Source organism: Lithobates pipiens, unplaced genomic scaffold, assembly GCF_037356315.1.
Source record: "Lithobates pipiens isolate NorthernLeopardFrog02 unplaced genomic scaffold, aLitPip1_a1.2 Scaffold_1, whole genome shotgun sequence".
Taxonomy (NCBI): Eukaryota; Metazoa; Chordata; class Amphibia; order Anura; family Ranidae; genus Lithobates; species Lithobates pipiens.
Genome location: NW_027507685.1, coordinates 69,167,153 through 69,187,448, shown reverse-complemented (window position 1 = coordinate 69,187,448; position 20,296 = coordinate 69,167,153). Strand labels below are relative to the sequence as shown.

General features: G+C 41.3%; 1 protein-coding gene across 1 annotated transcript in view; it reads right to left on the bottom strand.

Annotated features, from left to right (window-relative positions):
* Nucleotides 1–1,173: 1,173 nt before the first annotated feature.
* Nucleotides 1,174–20,296, bottom strand: part of PPP1R37 (protein phosphatase 1 regulatory subunit 37) — an 86,434-nt gene continuing 67,311 nt past the window's right edge. Inside the window, exons 9-13 of the mRNA XM_077455163.1 lie at nt 18,165–18,306; nt 16,990–17,156; nt 14,840–15,413; nt 11,312–11,407; nt 1,174–7,250 (exon numbers count right to left, since the gene is read on the bottom strand). Of these exons, the coding sequence (XP_077311289.1) occupies nt 11,313–11,407; nt 14,840–15,413; nt 16,990–17,156; nt 18,165–18,306 (978 nt within the window). The 3' untranslated portion in view covers nt 1,174–7,250; nt 11,312. The remainder of the gene's footprint in view (nt 7,251–11,311; nt 11,408–14,839; nt 15,414–16,989; nt 17,157–18,164; nt 18,307–20,296) is intronic.

Sequence of the window (20,296 nt, the reverse complement as noted above, 5' to 3'; positions counted from 1 at the left end):
ATTATAGCAAAAAGTAAAAAATATAGCTTTTTTTATTTTTCAAAATTGTCGCTCTTTTTTGTTTATAGCGCAAAAAATAAAAAAAATGCAGGGGTGATCAAATACCACCAAAAGACAGCGCTATTTGTGGGGGGAAAATGACATCAACTTTGTTTGGGAGCCACAACCGCACAATTGTCAGTTAAACCGACGCAGTACCGAATCGCAAAAAGTGCTCTTGGCCAGCAAAATGGTCCGGGGCTTAAGTAGTTAACAAACTTTGCAGCAAATTCATACCAGTTTGTGTGAACATGTCTCGTCAAGACTAATCATGAAAGAGTCTGGTTCATAACACCTGGTGCTTTCTTAGTGTTCTGATGAGAAAAGTTGCAGCATCTGCATCACTTTAGAATTAACCCTTACCAAAAATTACATTTTGGTTGCAGAGGGTACCTAAAGCAGGCCATACATGGGTCGAATTTTGAAAGAATTTTCTTGCACAAATCTTATATATTCATTTTTATTCTAATTTTGCACCATTAGTGGGCTTCAGCAAGAGCAGATTTTTGTGCGGCAATCAAATTTGAGTAATTGGGCATGTTGGATATTGTTTGAAAAACGATTTTCTAATCAATGATGGGAGAATCGTGTGAGAAATGTAATCGTAAAAGAAATGCATGTGCAAGAAAAGAAAACTCCCGAAAAGAAGATTCCCAGCCACAAAAAATATTTTCTGTAGCAACATGAGATGAACTTTAAGGCTTGGTTGGTCGAATTTCAAAATCAATGGTGGTATCATCGGATCACAAAATGCAAAAAAAAAAAAAAAATTCTGATTTTCAAAAGAAAATTCTTCTCCCCCCCTCAACTCTGCTGTCTGTACAGGTTGTGATGATGCCACTACTACTTTTAAAAAGCAATAAGTGTTTGTAAAGGCATTTAGTGCACACAAAATGGGTTTATAAACATCATGGCTATTGAGGAATATTATTTTCGTAAAAGGCATTGTGTCCAGAGTTCAGCTTTAAATTACAATATGGCTTGTGTTACAATTGCAAATGTTATATTCTTTTCTATGAAAGTAGAGTTACCCTTTAAGCCATATTGGCAGCTATGTACCTATTTGACTTGTTGCCCATATAAAATGCCCAGCCATATGCCCGATAGGCAATCATAACATACGAACAGACACAATGAGACATAAGAAATTGTTTTATTTGACAATAGGAAGAAAACCCTTTTAAAACACAGCACAGATTGGTAGGGTGTATATAAGGGGTAGCCATATAGGTGAAGGGAGGTGTGTGCAAAACATTGTGTAGTGTGGGAAACAGTCAGAGGGAAATGTATTGCACATGAAACTTGCATTTGCCACACCTTTGAGGCTTACCGTAAAGGGCCGTCACACAAGCACTTACTTACCCCTTTGTAAAGTTTATTTCATTATAAAAAACACCATGGAAATGGTTATTTCTGCTGTCACTAGCCAGAAGCACATGACGGTTTTAAAAAAAAAAAAACAGATATTGAGACAGATTTTTATGAAGGATGCTAGATCCCAATTTGATGCTGCAACATGTTGTGCATTAAAATAAACTGAATAGAGTGCACAAAAAAAACTCAACAGCCCCTATACACAAAAGGACATCTGAGGAATCTTGGGTAAAAAACAAGAAAAAAAACGTGGAAACGAAAGGGCGCCAGAAACAAAAAAAAAAAGTACCTAAAGCATATTAATTGGAAAAAACAAGTCATTGTGTTTCAGGAATCCCGGGGCGCTACTGTAGCCCTGATAGGGGAGGGCCCCTAGAACCCCCAAATCGCACTGACTGGTCTTTTACAATATACATGGGAGGAAATAAAATGCACTTCAGACTTTTTACTTTTAGCATGGCGCCCTCTCCATTCCAAATATTTGATTTTTATAATGAACAACTCTCTGGACAATTACATGTTCAGGGGTAACCTATACAGATCGATACCCGAAAGCTGCTTTAATGACAAACGCCCTTTAACTAGAGGGTGGCCATCTTAATATTCAGGACCAAGACAGTTAAAAACAGATGGACGTGTGTGCTTTCATTTCCACATATTCATACAAAGACATACATAAATACTGATCTGTAAACTACATCACAAATAAAATGACTTCTGTAAACATGACAGCTTCTTTTCTGCACCTTACACCCAGTCAACCTGTCAGTTTATTAGGAAGTGATGTCTCTTGCTTCAAGTGAACACTCATCCTCATGAATGTTGCCCCAGAGCGAAAAATGCCCGCCATTACTCCTCATGGATAATGAAGGTAGAAGGAAATGAGAGCTAACCGAAAATATAAAATCCGATTCTTGCTGGTGTAATGTCAGTACAAGGTGGAAGGGAAGAAACGGCTGTAACACTTCTGTTTCCTTCTTCTCCTTTCATGAGCAAGGTCTACTTCATATTGGCATTAACATATAACAGCAGTGTCTATAGGAAAACAGCCCTTGCAGCTCACAGTAACCACATTATCTCTTCTATTCTCCTATGTGGTAGTGGGAGAATGAAAGACAAACATCTGATTGCTTTACAGTGCATTGTGAGACAGTGAAATTATAGAGTATTGGGGCACCAAGAGCCATTCTTCCTTCAAATACTTTCATAAACTGACCCGTTCTAGGTCAAGATCAAGAGGGAGATAACAAACGCAAAATGTCTCATCTGGGGTACGCAACGGAAAGTTTTAACGCAAAGAGGTTTTCTTGGACAGAGGCACAATTAGCCCCTAGATAAAATGCAACCCCCCAGAAGTTCCCTTACCACTCTTACTGGGGGTTGGTCATCAAGGGTCTCACTGCCTGAGAACCAGCCCTGGGCTTGTCCTCTGTGACTAACATTATGGAAAATGGGCCAAACTGCCCATGTACCTGCTAATAAGTTAATTGGCTAAGATGTGGCATGTTTCTATACACCCAGTACCAGCACTGAGGGCAGCCATATCACTGATGACTAACCAATCAAATAGTGCAGCAGTTGGCTCCATTCTGATGAGGGCAAAGATGGACACAATCAACAAGAACCTCGATTGCCAGCCTGACCTGTTTTAGGAGAGGAGGGCAATTTATATAAAACGGGAATGGGTTCTTATTAACAAATTAAAATTTAAATAACGTTTCACAGAAAGTTTGGAGTTTAAATGATAGGCTTTTGTTCTTCAATTTAAAAGATAACTATATCTATTCTTAATACTGTTCCCTATGTAAAAAATAAATAAAATAAAAAAAAAGTGCGCGCTTACCTCTTTTTAATCTGCTCTGGCCCATTTACGTGATCCTACGGCAACCGCTCCCTAACGTCAGCGAGCGGCTGCCACAGAGGAAGGAGCACAGACAATGTCTGAGCCATGGGAGCCTATGGGCGAAGTTACAGCTGTCGAGTGCCCTCATGGGATCCGGAACTACAAGATCACATGACTGGACCGGATTAAAAAAAGGTAAGTACACAGATTTTTTTTTTTTTTTTTACACAAGGTAAGCAGAATGGGTAGGAGGAGAAGGAAGGGAATGCCTCTAAACGTCTACTTGAGCATGGACACATACGCCAACATGGAGAGGCGTTTAGATGCAGGGGGAAAAAATGAAAAATGACAAACACCCTTAATAGTGGTGTTTTTTACATCAAGGCCTAAAAAAAAAAAATATAAAACAAAAAAAAAAACAAAAAAAAAAAAAGTGGAAAGTTGAAAGAAAAAAAATAAAATAAAAAATCTCCCTGCAAGGTAAAGTCATAATGTGCTAGTATGCAACACATACTAGCACGTTATGAAAAACTTGACTTGAAACTAAGCCCTCCAGCAACGCACTGCCACTGTTGACTGGGCTTCTTCCTTCACCCTAGCAAATGAATATGACTACCAGGGGGAGAACCCTGGCAGTAAGGTACAGCTGGCCACAAGGCTGTATTGCCAACAACAGTGTGTAGACAGTTGATGGTCAGCATGTATAAGCAATATATGCAAATAGTGCGGTCTCTGGTTATATGCACATTATCCAATCGGTGTAATCTCAAAAATAAAATCTCTAAAATTAAAGTTGATGTTTCTGAAATGGAAGCAGACAGGGTAGAGGAGCTAGAAGAGGTCTCTGCAAACAGTAATGGAGAGAGAAAACACAGCACCTCTATGTGAAGTATGTTTGGTAACAGTTTAATGAGATGTCAGCTACAGACAAGAAAATTTAAAATCAGCATATCATATATGGCAGTCCAGCTCTGTGAGACCCAAGGACAGTCCCGTTGTGTCTGCGTCTCAGTATTTCCAGCCGGCGGCATTGGCAGCTCAGTCCAGGCAAAGGAGAATGCTGAAGGCTCAGTGCCTACCGGTGCTGGATACCACCCATACAAGCTGCAGGCTGGAAATACAGAGATGCAGACACAATGGGACAGTCCTGTGTTTCTCAGAGCTGGACTGCCATATCATATGAAGCGCAGATTTTAATGTTTTCTTGTGGGTAGCTGACTTCTCATTTTTAAACAGTTACCATACATACTGCACTTAGGGGCACTGTGTCTTCTCTCTCCCTTCCATCTTCACCCAGTCTTCCTTACGGGTTTGCGGGCTGTGGTCCTTTGAGAGGCCAAGCTGCGATGTGAATCCTTACTGCACAGGGCTCTGAAAGAACGGCATGGGTTTGCCTTTTCTTCAGAGCACATGCACCAGTCACGTCAGCGGCTGCAGGGACACTGAATGTCTCCTACACGGTGCATGTTTAGGAGATATTCCTTGCACCTACAGGTAAGCCAGGGGACTTTACTACCACTTTACGTTAGCCAATAAAAAAGTATCACTTACACTCCAACCTTTCTGTATTATTCAATGGCTAACACGGGACAGTATTCTACTACTAAATAAAGTTTCCAAAGACTTGTTTGCAAGATGCAAAAAAAAATAAAAAAAAATCAAATGCCAGGAAGAAACATTAGATTCTAGTCTTCTGTGGTTTAAGAAAAAGAATAAACAGTTCCCATGGAGAAAGACTGTGGCTAAGCCACTATATCATGCCAAAATGACATGCATATTAAACATACGCAGTAGTGTTTGTGAAATTACACACTAAACATGTAAGACAAACACACAAATTAGTGGGCTGGAACAAGCATGCATGTCCAACACCATGGCCAGACACAGCTAGTCTTCTGCTCTGTGCTGCAGTATGAGCTAATGTGGCTGACGTACTAAAACTGGTCAGCACAAAGAAAAGTGCTGTAATGCATACAAGTAAGCCAAGTGCTTTCATATTCTGAACATGTCAGAACAAATATGGCCTGTAGCTACATAATGTTAAAAATACCTCCCATTATGGCCACAGGTAGTGTGGCCTAATTGTGCTGACTGGCAATCAAAACTAAAAGTATTTTCATGCCGAAAACACATTTGGTGGCAGTTTTTTTTAGTTTAAATGCTGTCCTTTAGGTTTTGGAAAACATTAGGATTTAAAGTGTATGCAAAGATGAATCTTTTTCTCGTTTTTGGACAGACTGGTAATGGCTTAGACCCTGTTGGGTTTTTCCTGCTGTCTGTGTCCCTGCTGGGTAGTATCACCACCATTTACCCTGGTGACCCTTTAGAGAAGCTGTCACCAGAGGAAGAGGTGAAGGGAAATCTTCAAATGGTTAAAAAGGTTCCAGTAGCAGCTATCCCAGATAGAATTCACCACTGTTTTGTTAGAAGCCCTGTCATTTCTTGTTGCGTTTCCAGGACAAGACATGAATCAACGTTCCCTTGGTACACAGACAGCAAAAAAAATAAATAAAGGTTTTAGCCTTCACCTATTCCATCCAAACAAAGGTTTTGGCTATACATTCACTTTAATAACATTGTACAAATTAAAATTATGTTCTGTAACACATAGCAGCCACACAACAACATTCTTTGGTTCTATGTGGCTACTAATAATATGCTATTAAATAAAACCAACATAATACACATACTCTCTTGTGGATGCCATTTAGGTCCACAAATACATAAAATATGTTTATGTAGACACAACTGCACTGTTGTACAAATACATAGACCCATACAAGATGGCCACCCTCCTGCTTTTATCTTTTCATCAAAGCAGGACTTTGATTTAGTTTACTTTAAGTGTAACAGCTGCTGGTCAGCACCAAGTGAACTAAGCCCGTTACAAACTCAGAAGATATCAAGCCTGCCATTGAACGTACACTTGACTTTGCTTAGCTGCCTGTGGTCCTGAATCTGCTAGATACAAAAAGGTGGCCAAGATCACAGGATCAGAACTAAATCTCAAGTACAATTAGACTTCCTTGCCGCACACATAGCCCTATGTGATCTAACTATATCTAAATCTTTCAGGTGAACAGCATTGTGATTTACTACACATTCTGAATAATAAAAAGGGTAGGAAGTAAACAAAAATGAACACAAACGTCGTTCCAACTGGGGTTGAGGTCTTCAGGTCTTGGAAAGTATGGTCCACAGAAGAACATGCTCTGGTAGTCCGTATGCTAAACCTAGTAGCGCAAAACAGTTAGGCCTTTTAGAACCTCACTCCAAAAGGAAAAAATGGACATCTCAGCCTGAGTACAAGTCAGAGCTTACAGCAGACAGGCTGGATTTTTTTTTTATAGGTGCTGTGAATAGGACATTTCCCACCCCTATATGCCAAAACCCATATATCACCCTAGAATGTCCTGGCCATAAAGATGTAATTATCTGGAGGACAATACCAACGTGTTGGACCCCAGGGTCAGAAGCTATTGTCAGGAGACTAGTGTAGTGTAACACAGTAAGTGCGATGTATAGAAGGCAAGACTGAAAACCCTAGAATATCATACTGCAGATAACTGGAGATACCACCATGTGAGGACAATCAGAAGGTTCAGTTAATGTCAACGACAGTCGTCCTCCATGACAATTCCCAAAGCCAGTAGAAGTCCAGTGTATGGGGGGTTAGATATCAGCTTGTGTCCCTTTATCCAGAAACCCGTAAAATTGCCTCTTTTCTCCAAAAAGTCCCAGTTGGGGAAAGTCCCAGCATGAAGTTAATGAGCTGTATGTTTAAACTGTGCAAATTCCATTACCTGCAGGAATAGTGTCCGCCCTTATTGCCATCATATGGGGAAGCAATGTTTAGAATCAACTGAATGTCCTCAAATGGGAACCCGTGTCATATTATCCTTTGGGGCCCCAATTCTTAAGGCGAGATCACTGGGGTTCAAAAAGTATTTAGGGAAAACAGAAGAGGAAACCCCAAGAGTCGGAAGAATCAATCCTATAAGAAAAAAAAAAAAGAAAAGAAAAGAAAGACAAGATTAAACTTTGAAAATGAATATCTACATGCTGGAGAACTCAGGGTAAATGGATCCTTAAAAGAGATTGTCACCTTGCCCATGTTGGACAAAGCAACAGTGTTTCTGCAAAAGGACACCCTCATCACCCTATCACCTTGCCTGTGCTCCCTCGACACTCCTTTTTCTATCACAGCAGGTGCTGAAACCATCAGTGTTGGTGACTTGAGGAAGCAATGTCACTACCTTGGTTATGTGAGATTCAGCTGAGATTCGAACAGTGTATGGGCAGGCTGAATGTACCAAGTTGATTGATCAACTTTGTTACAATCAGCCTGCTGGATGTACTTGTGCCTATCGCTAGCAGCAGTTATAGTCACTAGCAATCATCAGTGTCTTCTCCTGGCAGGGGCAGCTTTCCTGCCAGGAGATCACAATGTCTTGGTAGGAGGGTTTCCCTTAATAGCACTGTCTGTGATCATGGGGAATCATGTGAATTTCTTTCCTGCAACCTATGGTTGCAGGAAAGATATTCACACTATGGCCTGCCTAAGGATGAAATGCAGTGTGCAAAAATCAGACATGCAATCAGATGAGATACTGTACTTTATACATTTCCTGTGACCTCAGTAAATAAACCCACGAATATGGAAAAACTTACAAAAGTGGAACTTCAACCTTGAAAAAAAAAAAAAGGCAAACAGGATTTTTTAATATCTGTCTCTCTTGCATTAAAGTTCTATGCCCGACTGTGCACCCTGTACTGAGCCACGGACGTGCAACTCTGTGTTCAAATTCCACCAATGCCATGCTAGGCCAATAAAAATGGCAGAAGATCGGTACCCAGAAGCCAATCTGGACGAGGAGGACAGCAGGGAGCTCCAGAACTCTGCTGCTATAAACAAAGTAAATTCCTCCCTCTTAGATTGTAAGCCCTAACTAGCAGGGCCCTCTGGTTCCTCCTGTATTGAATTGTATTGTAAGTGTACCGTCTGCCCTAACGTTGTAAAGCTATGCGCAAACTGTATATATGCTATATAAATTCTGTATAATAATTATATAGTTTCTCTTAAAAATAATTAAAGGTTCTAAATATATAGAGTAACTAATTGATGATTAAGATCAGCCTTACACAAATCAAATCTGTGCTGAACCAGCCAAGATTCAAATAGTTAATGGGCAAGCTGAATGTAACAAGTTAATCAACTTGGATACAACCAGCCTGCCAGATTCTCTTGCAATTATCGCTGCAACAGTCACTAGCAATGATCAATGTCTTCTCCCAGCAGGGCTGGTTTCCCCTGCCTGCCCTCGCCAGGAGAAGACAATTGCTGATTCCCCTGTCAGTACTGTCTGTATTGATAGGGGAATCGTGCAAATTTCTTTCCTGCAACCTGTGGTTGTAAGAAAGAAATTCACACCTCATATGGCTGGCATTAAACTCCTCAGCTTATAAAGCTCCACCAGATAGTTGAAGGCTGTATGACAAATTAACATTTTTGCACAAATTTTAAAATCTGCAATTTTTGCTAGAAAATTACTTAAAGTCCATAAACAATTATATATTTTCTGAAACCAGAGACCCTGTAGCATAAAATGGTGGCAGTTGGAATTTAAGCTGCATAATATTTGCATATCAAATACATATTAAGAAAAAATACATTTTAAAGTGGTTGTAAACGGTTACACCAATTTTACCTACAGGTAAGCCTATAACGAGGCTTACCTGTAGATACCCAGAATATCTCCTAAGCTTGCACAGTTTATGAGATATTCAGTATATGCGCTGCTGCCGACGTCATTGGCACATGCGCACTGAAGAAAAAGGCCGCTGGTGCAGGCTCTTCAGTAGCCGTGCTGTGCTCCTGCGTGCGAGTGACGTCATCGTTGCTCCGGAATTAACTTTGGTGGATTATGTTGGCCGTGCTGGAACTGATTCGGCAAATTGTTCTGAGGTAAGTATTTCATAATGAGCTAGTATACGATGCATACTAGCTCATTATGCCTTTGTCTTGCAGGGGTTTTTTTTTTTTTTCTCTGAGGTTTACAACCTCTTTAATTCAAGTGCTCACAAACACAATAGAAGACCCCAAAAATAAAAGATGGGGTTGTGTCAAGTAAACAGATATCAAACAAGTCCAGCCTTAAAATTGCATGTGCCCTTCGCAATCGCAAAAAAAAAAAACCCACACTCGCCACTTGCATATGTGTGCATTCAAGTATGTACAGGGGTGCTTTTAAATAAAATGTATTTTTTATAATGAATTTTTTTACATCCAACTTTTCTACGATCACATGGGTGCTAAACAAGCCCCCCCGTCATAGCATGGACACGCGAGAGGTTTGCTTTACGGAGTCATCAGGCATCTGGAGGGCATTTTGTGCTCGATTAGCTGCTTCTTCAGCTACAGTAGTCAGGGAGTGATGGCTCTGAACCTGGGAGTGATTTAATATACCGGTACATCACTTCTGGGTTTATTAGTCACAAGTCTCCTGCTCTTATTACTTTTTCATTCGTGTTCCCAAGTGGTGGACACACCTACAAAGACCTGACAAAGTGACCAGGTGGTTCTTGAGCCGCCCATATTACTTTTACTTGAAAGCCAATAGGCAGCTTAAAAAATAAAAATAAAAAATAAGCTAAAGTAGATATTACTATTCATTGGAGACCCTTTAATAATTTTTTTCACATTACAAGGCAATGTCATCAGGAACATCGATCTCTGTCATGTCAGTGGTAGCCCACCCCTACCACAGTTAGAACACGCTGAGGGAACACACTTAACCCCTTGATTGCCCCCTAGTGTTTACCTCTTCCCTGCCAGTGACATTTAAACAGTAGATCAGTGGCTATGTCAAGCTTTGATCGCTGTATAAATGTCAATGTTCCCAAAATAGTGTCAAAAGTGTCTGATTTGTCCATCGCAATGTTGCAGTCCCGATAAAAAAAATAAATAAAAAAATCGCAGATCACCGCCATTACTAATAAAAAATAAATAACTAATAAAAATGCCATAAATCTAGCCCCTATTTTGTAGACGCTATAACTTTTGCGCAAACCAATCAATATGCACTAATTTTTTACCAAAAATATGTAGAAGAATATATATCGGCCTAAACTGAGGAAGAAATTTGTTTTTTTATGTATTTTTGGGGGATATTCTAGCAGAAAGTAAAAAAACAAAAAAAAAAAAATATATATAATATATATATATATATATATATATATATATATTTTCAAAGCTGTCAGGTTATTTTTGTTTATAACATAAAAAATAAAAACGCCAGGAGGTGATCAAATACCACCAAAAGAAAGCTCTATTTGTGGGGAAAAGAAAAAGAGGACGCAAATTTATTTTGGATACAGTGTCCCGCGACCGCGCAATTGTCAGTTAAAGCGTCAAAGTGCCAAAATGTAAAAAGTGCTCTAGTCAGGAAGGGGGTAAAATCACCCAGGGCTGAAGTGGTTAAGAAGTGGAATATAATACAATTATATAAAAAATAATATATATATATTTAAAAAAAAAATAACATTTTTGCTCAAGTGAATCCTGCATTTATGGTTTCGGCACCAAAATTTACATTCGGTGCACCTCTACTGGTAACACGTTTTGCTTCTGTGTGCAGGCAAAAACATCAAGCAGCCAGCAAACGCATTGCGCATTATTGTCAGTGGCAAACCTTTTTGTTTTCTACAAAAGTTGAGCTGGACCAAGCGCCCAAGAGATCATAGAACGCGAATCCATCTTACAGAGAATTCACAAAAATGTCTGCTATCACACCACAACCCAACCACACCTCAAAATAGATAATTTCCTCTACATTTAGGCACTTCCCACTAGAAAAGCAATGCTTTCATGAGCATTCATCAAGCATTCTTGAAGCATTATCAGTGCTTCATAAACACAATGAAAACACATCATAAATGCTAAAGGTGTGTTAATGAGCAATGCTTTGCTCCTCAGAATCAACACGTGTGAATGAGCCCTCCGTTTTATGTGTATCGCTGGTTCCATAGAAAGTATAGAAGAAGCTCAATAAATACCTTATAGTGTTATAACGTTCAGACTTGGGTCTGGTTCTGAAGAGGCATCCCGTAATAAGTCCTCTAGCTCTCTGTCGCTGTAGGTTCCAAGAGAATCTGTGTAAAAATTAAATGAGGGGTGGGGGTTAAAAAAATAAATAAATGTGGTATTTTTTTTTTTTTTTTAGCATTTCAGCTCTTCAGATTTAGGCTTTAGCAGCAGACTTAATCCTCCAAAAGGAAAACAGAAAATGTCCTGGCCCCCAGGTTAAACTTGCGGCAATGGAACCCCCTACTGTTTTGATGCCAGACCAAGGAGGGCCTAGCTAAGTGAATGATTTAGGCAGCAGCTGAATCGGTTGTCTCTTTGTTATATTTGATTGAAGTTTCATGAAATGCAAAATTTGGTATGCTCAGTTGTCCCTGCCTACCAACATTGTCTAACAAACAGAAATTCATTTAGATTCAGTCTCTTGGTTCTGGGGAAGGTCAATGTGAAGCTGTAAACCATAAAAGGAAATCTATACGTCGCAGGATACACTTTTGTTTTATAACAGCAGCATTGCAAAAGCAACAAGCTATAGTAATTTTTGACAATCCAAAATAAGCTTACTTGAAAAACTCCCTTTCATGTTGTGAGTTCTGCCTGTCTGCTGGCTATCGCTTTCCACAACTTCCTGTATTCCCAGCATGCTATGCATTATGATGTAGTGCGTTTCCTGTGCTCGCTCTGCCTCATGAACCGCCTCCTCTCAGCACCTCTGCAGTTCAGAAAGCAGGCTCTGTGACAGGTGTGACACAGAAGTGCCCACTCACCAGGCATAGCGAATACGTGTCACAGAACTCAAAGTAGTAAGTGGGATTCATTAAAAGATCGTTTATAAGCTTCAAAATCATATTATTAAGCGTGGGTTTGTAATATTTCAAATTCAACACAGAAGTGAATATGGGCATTGACCACAGATAAACATCAACTCTGACATCACATGCTGTACAAACTCTCTTCTGGTTCCCGAGTATCCAACACATATTGGGTGCCAGAACATGCTACAGAATTCTATGGGGCCAACTGCCAGGAGTCAAACTGCATACAAGGTTATTACAATAATAGAACACACGTGCAATCCACAGCTTACCTCCCCCAGATCTAGAATATAATCTATTAGGGAGAGTGTTTAACATGTAGCACAGATCAGCTCTGACCAACAACAAAGAAACTTTGTTCACCTTCATTGGTGCATAATACATAAAACGGCAGTAAAGAATAGAGCAGGGGTAGTAGGCAACCTAATGAGGTGGAGTTTTACCTGAACATGGGAGCAGTAAAACATCACCGGGCACAGTGTCACCACCTCACATGAGATTTAAACCTCTATTTGCCATACTACCATGTCGCAATCGCATGCATTGCATGGCAATCATGGGTTTAAAGCAGGTGTTGAGGAGGCAACATATCACCTCCTCCCCACCTGTCATATACACTTTGTGAGGAGCAGCAGTGCCTGCTGCACTTGTGAACGAGCAGTTTTCAGAAATTGCACCAAACCCGCAGGATGTAATAGAAGTCTATGGCTAAGTGCAGAAAACCCACAAGAAAGCTGCAGATACACTGCACGCGCTGTGTGTGTAAACCGCAGCACATCAGTATGAAAGCAGCCCTATACTATTAGGCCCAGGGTATGGTTTCACACTGACAAGAAGATCTCCTCTTTCCTGCTGCTGACACCACTTTGGAAACTGCTAGCTGGAATAAGAGGTTGAGTGCAGTTGGTATCACTCCGCATGGGTCAGGAGACAGCACTACAGAGGTGGCATCAGCTTATGCGGCTCTTGCTTTAAAAGTAGCTTCTATGTATTACACTATGTCAAATGTCCTGGGATGGCGGGTCAGTAAGTCAAGACCGAGATCTATCAGGCACCTGTCCGTGATCTTCTGGCAGATTGCCGTCTACAGGTTGCGGACCCCCAGAATAGAGAAAATAGAGTCTGTCCTATAGGATCTACTGTGCATGTGAATGCCAAGTTTTTTTTTACGAAATCTAAGCTATGAGAGAATTATGTGGGCTGATCTTGCTGAACTTTCTTTTTAAATTGCTAGTTCTCTGGCTCTCTTTGTTGCTTTTACTTTAATGCGGTCTGAGTCATCAATCAAGAACAAGTACAGAGATACGTTTGGTCAGTCCTTTACAGCAGTAGGCAACCTGGGGCTCTCCAGCTGTTGTGAAACTACATTTCCCATGAGGCATTGCAAGGCTGGCAGTTACAATTACTTCCAGAGGCATGGTGAGACTTGTAGTTTTGCAACAGCTGGAGGGTCCCAGGTTGCCTACCCCTGCTTTACAGCATTCTTTTTCTGTCTCTGTGACATAAAAGGTAATAATGTTAGACACAGATAGCCTCTGAACATTTTTAGAAGGTGGCTAGTAATGGCAGACACCACTTTTCCCTCACAGTCACTTCAAGCAGAAATTCTCTGATGTACTTGCATCACTTCTATGAAACGCTACCTATAAACGGAAAACAGGCAGATGAATGAGAAGTCCACCTCCTCTATTCATAGAGCAGTTTTCATTTAAAGAAGCTAAAGTACAGCTTTTATGAATGAAGCAGAGGGAGCAGAAAGGATGGGCATAGTCAACACTCTTGATGAGTGCCTGTCATAGGGCCAGTGCATGTAGCACCAGAAGATTACAGCTGCAGGGGTATGGGGGAAGGGGGTGTCGAGGACTTCGGATTTTAACACACCAGCCAGCAGCACAAGGCACACTTTGGACTGAATGCAAGTACTGTTCATTGTGTGAAAAAAAAAAGATTAAACTTAATATTTATTAAGGTCAGACAGTTTAAAAATTGGATCTTTAATATTGTTTGTAATATATCTGGCCTCATTTAGCACCAATACTCATACTAAACTTTTATTTTGCAAGTATTATTTTCCATAATATGTTTAAACCTAGGGTATAGTACATCAGCATCTCCAAAGCTGGGTATACACTAGTAACCCCAGTGGGCTGAAAAAAACAAAAACAAAAAAAAAAAAACGTAAGTGATGTTTGTGTGGCGATCTCCCCTGCTGTGCTATTTTATGCTGACAGGGGAACTGACCCCCCCGCCCACCAGAACACACTTCATTTCCGATTGCCCGGGCTGTTTTGATTCCTTGAACCAAACTATACTAAGCCCAAATTGTGCTAGGTTTGAAGCTACTCCCTGCCCTTTCCCCAAACTAAACCCAGTCCTTGCAATTTAAACTGTCCGACTGGTCAATGAAGCTTAGAAACTGGACTGTGGAGTGGGGCTCTGTGTAACATTGTGCCCAATGTATAGTGTGCATAATGGATCCAAGAGCTAGTTGGGAGGCCCTAACATTGTTTACTTACAGGCACCACATATCTGTGCTTTGGTAGTATTGTCAGGTTAGACATGCTGATGGGCTTGACAGGCACCACAAATGGCCTTCATTTGGCAGTATTGTCAGTGTAGACATGCTGATGTACTTGACATGTAAACATTAAGACAAATAATAAATGAGAAACATTTTACACGCACCCTTATTGTCACAGCTGCTTGCTATCCTGCCCAACTCAGCCTCAAGTCCATTGGCAAGGGAAGGACCCGCTGGGGAAGTCACTCCTGTCAGCGAGGAGCCTTTAACACCCTGGGCCGTCAATCCTCCTGTTGTGTTTGTATTCTCTACACGGGTAACCAAGAAGATCTTGTGACCTCGACCTGGACTAGACACTGCCACCTGCCCTGGAGGATTCTGAACAGAGTTCACTACAGGCTTTGTCTCTGCTACTGGCTTTTCCTCCTCCAATTCATCTTCTGTATCAGAGTCTGAATCTGGTCCCTGAGGGTCTGGGTCAGGCGTGATCTCTTCCTCATCCTGTTTGGATGAATTAGTTGTGGTATCTTCAGGGGCAGTGTTGCAATCTTCTGAAGGAAGGCTGTTCTCCTCAGGGGCAGTATTTGAATCTTCTTCTTCAGCAGCGCTAGCAATCTCTGCCATGGATGCTGACTGCTGGAGGCGCTCCTCTTTCTCTTTGGCCAAGATAAAATTCCGCCGGCAGCCATTTTGAATCTCAGCCAATAGGGCTTTCTGTGTTTCAATAAAGCTCTTTACCTGGAAACAGAAGTGAAATCGGTAATATGTAAACTTAAAGTAAACAAGGACACCAAATGGTGAATAAAAATAAAAGTTGTAAATAAATATCTGCAAGCTAAAGTCAACTTGATCAATATTTTTTTTTAAACACATTTAGAATAACCAGTAGGAAATTTTAAAGTTTAAAGGCGGCCATAGACGGTTCGAATCATGGCTTGTTCAGCAGGTACCGACCAAGATTCGAACCATGTATAGGCAGGCTGATTGTACCCAAGTTGATCAACTTGGGCACAACCAGCCTGACAGATTTTTCATGCAATTATAGCCATTAGCAATAATCACTGTGTTCTCTCGGTCAGGATGGCTCCCCCCCACCGGGAGAACACAATAGCTCTGTGAAAGATTCCCCCCATGAGTACTGCCTGTGTTGATGGAGGAATCAAGCGATCTTTCCTGCAACCAAATAAAAAATAAATCACACCATCTATGGCTGACAAAGTCACCTCTATTAAATCATACATCTGTCCTTGTCCCAGCAGCCTCTGTAAGATTAATTACCTTTACCGAACACAAGTCCTGTTTCCAAAAACAGTGCCTGCATCCTCCTGGTTCTGAAAAAACTGCTCCAGGGAGACAGGTTGTTCATTCAGCTCAATGCAGAGCAAGCCACCTCCTGTCTCCCAACAGTTCCTGTGGTTTCCAGGAACAGCTAATTTACAGTCCAGATGAATTAATGCACACACAAAGCCAGGCCATACTGCTGGAAACAGGATTTATCTTGAGAGAAGGTAACCTATTATAACAGAGTTTCTTCATAGGCTGCAGTGAAATGCATAGTGTTTGGTTATACTTTAAAGCAGGGATATGCAACAATTAGCGGACCTCCAGCTGTTGCAAAACGACAAGTCCCATCATGCCTCTGCCTCTGGGTGTCATGCTTGTGGCTGTCAGAGTCTTGCTATGCCTCATGGGACTTGTAGTTCTGCAACAACTGGAGGTCTGCTAATTGCATATCCCTGCTTTATTGCCGGTTCACACCAGCGCAATGCCAGACATCGCATGTAATTCGCAGCATACTGCTGTTCACATTACATGCGATGTCTGTGCGGGTGCGATGTCAGCCATACAGATAGTATGATATGACCCTTTTTTCTGTTCGGACCAGAATCGGATCGCATGTGCGTTCACACATATGCGATCCGATCCATGTCCGAACTGTCAGTTCGCAGTGCGATACGCGTGCTGAAATGGGGGTGTCGTTAACATATGATGACATTCCCCAGCAGTTCGCATATGTCAGTGTGAACTGCCGTGGTTGTCGGGAGCGATGCGGGAACCCGCACATGATTCGCAGGGTTCTCGCATCGCGCTAGTGTGAACCTGCACTTAAAGTGTATGTAATCCCAATGATTGTGTTACCACTGTTTAAGTGCAATAAAAATAAAAAATAAATAAAAAAGAAAATACATGTCGTTTCTGACAGAAACCTCATCAGCTGGACTTTACCTGACTTGGGAACAAGTGCACATTAAATCAAACAAACATTCTGAGCAGAATAAAAAAAGGAGGGACAGTATATGCCATCAACACTCACGGTCTCTTTCTTCGGTTCTCTGTCCAGGTCCAGCCTAAGTAGTGACTGGTTAACACGAAGAGCCAATGAGAGAGCCATTAAGCCTCCAGTCTTGATCTCATTCTCCCTAAGATCCAGGCGCAGGAGCCGTGGGGATTCAGCCACAAATTCTGCTACGGCCACAGCACCTGAAGACCCAAATAACACAACTATAAAAACACAAACAAAATGCAACAAGAAATAAAGTTTAACAGCCACCGTACCCAACAATGCTCACACTGAGGTGACGGACTTAAGTCTCACCCAGGACACCATCTGTATGGAGCATGTGTACCTATTTCTATAGGGCATTTGACCAAGTGCTTGGTACTCCCCCAAAACAAACCGGTAGGTTTTAATTTTTTTTTTGCTTATTTATACAAGGGTCGATTTCCTAAAACTGGAGAGCGCAAAATCTGATTCAGCTCTGTATAGAAACCAATCAGTTTCCAGGTTTTTTTTTTTTCAAAAGCTTAACTTAACAGAAGTTGAGTTAGAAGTTGATTGGGTGCAGCTGTCCATGGTAGCCAATTTTACACGCTCCAGTTCTAGTAAATCAACTCCATAGTGTCAACACTATTTTCAGAGCACTTGACAGAAAACAGTGAATGGTACTCCCAGACCAAATATTCTGTGGTGCTGACCACAACCATACAAATCAGTCTTCTGCAGGCAGTAGAAAACACTTTCTTAGACTCCTGTGATCAGACTTCAACAGTGTAATTTTGCAGTGGTTAAGGTGGAAGGCTGCAGCAGGGGCTGTTCTGTGCAAGATATCTGAACACAGCCAAAACCTGCACAGATTCCACAATTGAAACGATTGTGTAATCTCTGAGTCAGCATCTCCCTCCAGGTAATAGATGCGGACTCTGGAGGAGGTTTCTGTCTTTCTGGAGAGAAAAGCAGATAAAGGCATGGTCTAGGGGAGTACTCTGATCTCTGTGTGATAATACCTGGAAGTGCTGCATTTACAAAATATTTAGCACAGATGTGTTTAACAATAAATAATATATCTGAAACTAGGGCCAATTTAACCCAGGTTCAAAACACTGCAAGCCAAGAGTGCCATTCACACTGGCACATTGCCAAGTCAGGTCAACTGGTCATTTTGCAAACACTGTACATTTGCCCAAAAATGACTGGAAAGTGGACATTACCTTCGCAAGTCAGTTTAGCAGATGCCAAGCCAAGCCTGAGGACACTGCGGTTTCCAATTAGACCGTTCTTAAGATGGCGGACACCTTCATTGCCGATAGCATTGTGACCAAGATTCAAAGTTTCCAAAGTCTGAGTATGAGGCTAGGATGGACAAGAACACAACTACTGCATTAGTGGGATATTTTTACAGGTAAAGGGTGGAGAACGTTCAATACAAAAGAAAGGCCTTACAGTCAAAACTTCTGACTCCCAATACGTTCTAAACCACACAGGTCTCTACTCCTCATTACATCATCCTCAACCCAGGTACCCCATTCTCTGTACACCTGCACACAACAAATCTCATTTATACACCTTTCTTAAATCACATACACACACCCCACCCCCATCTTTTCTCTGCTCCCCATACATTGCTCAGTTCCCCTTTCTCTGCTTCCCATACATTGCCCAGCTCCCCTTTCTCTACAGTGCCTTGCGAAAGTATTCGGCCCCCTTGAACTTTTCAACCTTTTGCCACATTTCAGGCTTCAAACATAAAGATATAAAATTTGTATTTTTTGTGAAGAATCACCAACAAGTGGAACACAATTGTGAAGTGGAACGAAATCTATTGGATATTTTAAACTTTTTTAGCAAATAAACAAAAAAAAGTGGTGCGTGCAAAATTATTCGGCCCCTTTACTTTCAGTGCAGCAAACTCACTCCAGAAGTTCAGCGAGGATCTCTGAATGATCCAATGTTGTCCTAAATGACTGATGGTGATAAATAGAATCCACCTGTGTGTAATAAAGTCTCTGTATAAATGCACCTGCTCTGTGATAGACTCAGGGTTCTGTTGAAAGCGCAGAGAGCATCATGAAGACCAAGGAACACACCAGGCAGGTCCGTAATATGGTTGTGGAGAAGTTTAAAGCCGGATTTGGATACAAAAAGATTTCCCAAGCTTTAAACATCCCAAGGAGCACTGTGCAAGCGATCATTTTAAAATGGAAGGAGTATCAGACCACTGCAAATCTACCAAGACCTGGCCGTCCCTCTAAACTTTCAGCTCAGACAAGGAGAAGACTGATCAGAGATGCAGCCAAGAGGCCCATGATCACTCTGGATGAACTGCAGAGAACTACAGCTGAGGTGGGAGAGTCTGTCCATAGGACAACAATCAGTCATACAATGCACAAATCTGGCCTTTATGGAAGAGTGGCAAGAAGAAAGCCATTTCTCAAAGATATCCATAAAAAGTCTCGTCTAAAGTTTGCCACAAGCCACCTGGGAGACAACAAACATGTGGAAGAAGGTGCTCTGGTCAGATGAAACCAAAATCCAACTTTTTGCCCACAATGCAAAAACGATATGTTTGGCGTAAAAGCAACACAGCTCATCACCCTCAACACACCATCCCCACTGTCAAACATGGTGGAGGCAGCATCATGGTTTGGGCCTGCTTTTCTTCAGCAGGGACAGGGAAGATGGTTAAAATTGAGGGGAAGATGGATGCAGCCAAATACAGGACCATTCTGGATGAAAACCTGTTGGAGTCTGCAAAAGACCTGAAACTGGGACGGAGATTTATCTTCCAACAAGACAATGATCCCAAACATACAGCAAAATCTACAAAGGAATGGTTCACAAATAAACGTATCCAGGTGTTAGAATGGCCAAGTCAAAGTCTAGACCTGAATCCAATCGAGAATCTGTGGAAAGAGCTGAAAACTGCTGTTCACAAACGCTCTCCATCCAACCTCACTGAGCTCGAGCTGTTTTGCAAGGAAGAATGGGCAAGAATTTCAGTCTCTCGATGTGCAAAGCTGATAGAGACATACCCCAAGCGACTTGCAGCTGTAATCTCAGCAAAAGGTGGCTCTACAAAGTATTAACGCAAGGGGGCCAAATAATTTTGCACGCCCCACTTTCTATTTTTTTATTAGTCAAAAAAGTTTCAAAAATCCAATAGATTTCGTTCCACTTCACAATTGTGTCCCACTTGTTGGTGATTCTTCACAAAAAATAAAAATTTTATATCTTTATGTTTAAAGCCTGAAATGTGGCAAAAGGTTGAAAAGTTCAAGGGGGCAGAATACTTTCGCAAGGCACTGTATATACCATAAATCTCTCTGGTCTCCTTTTGTACACC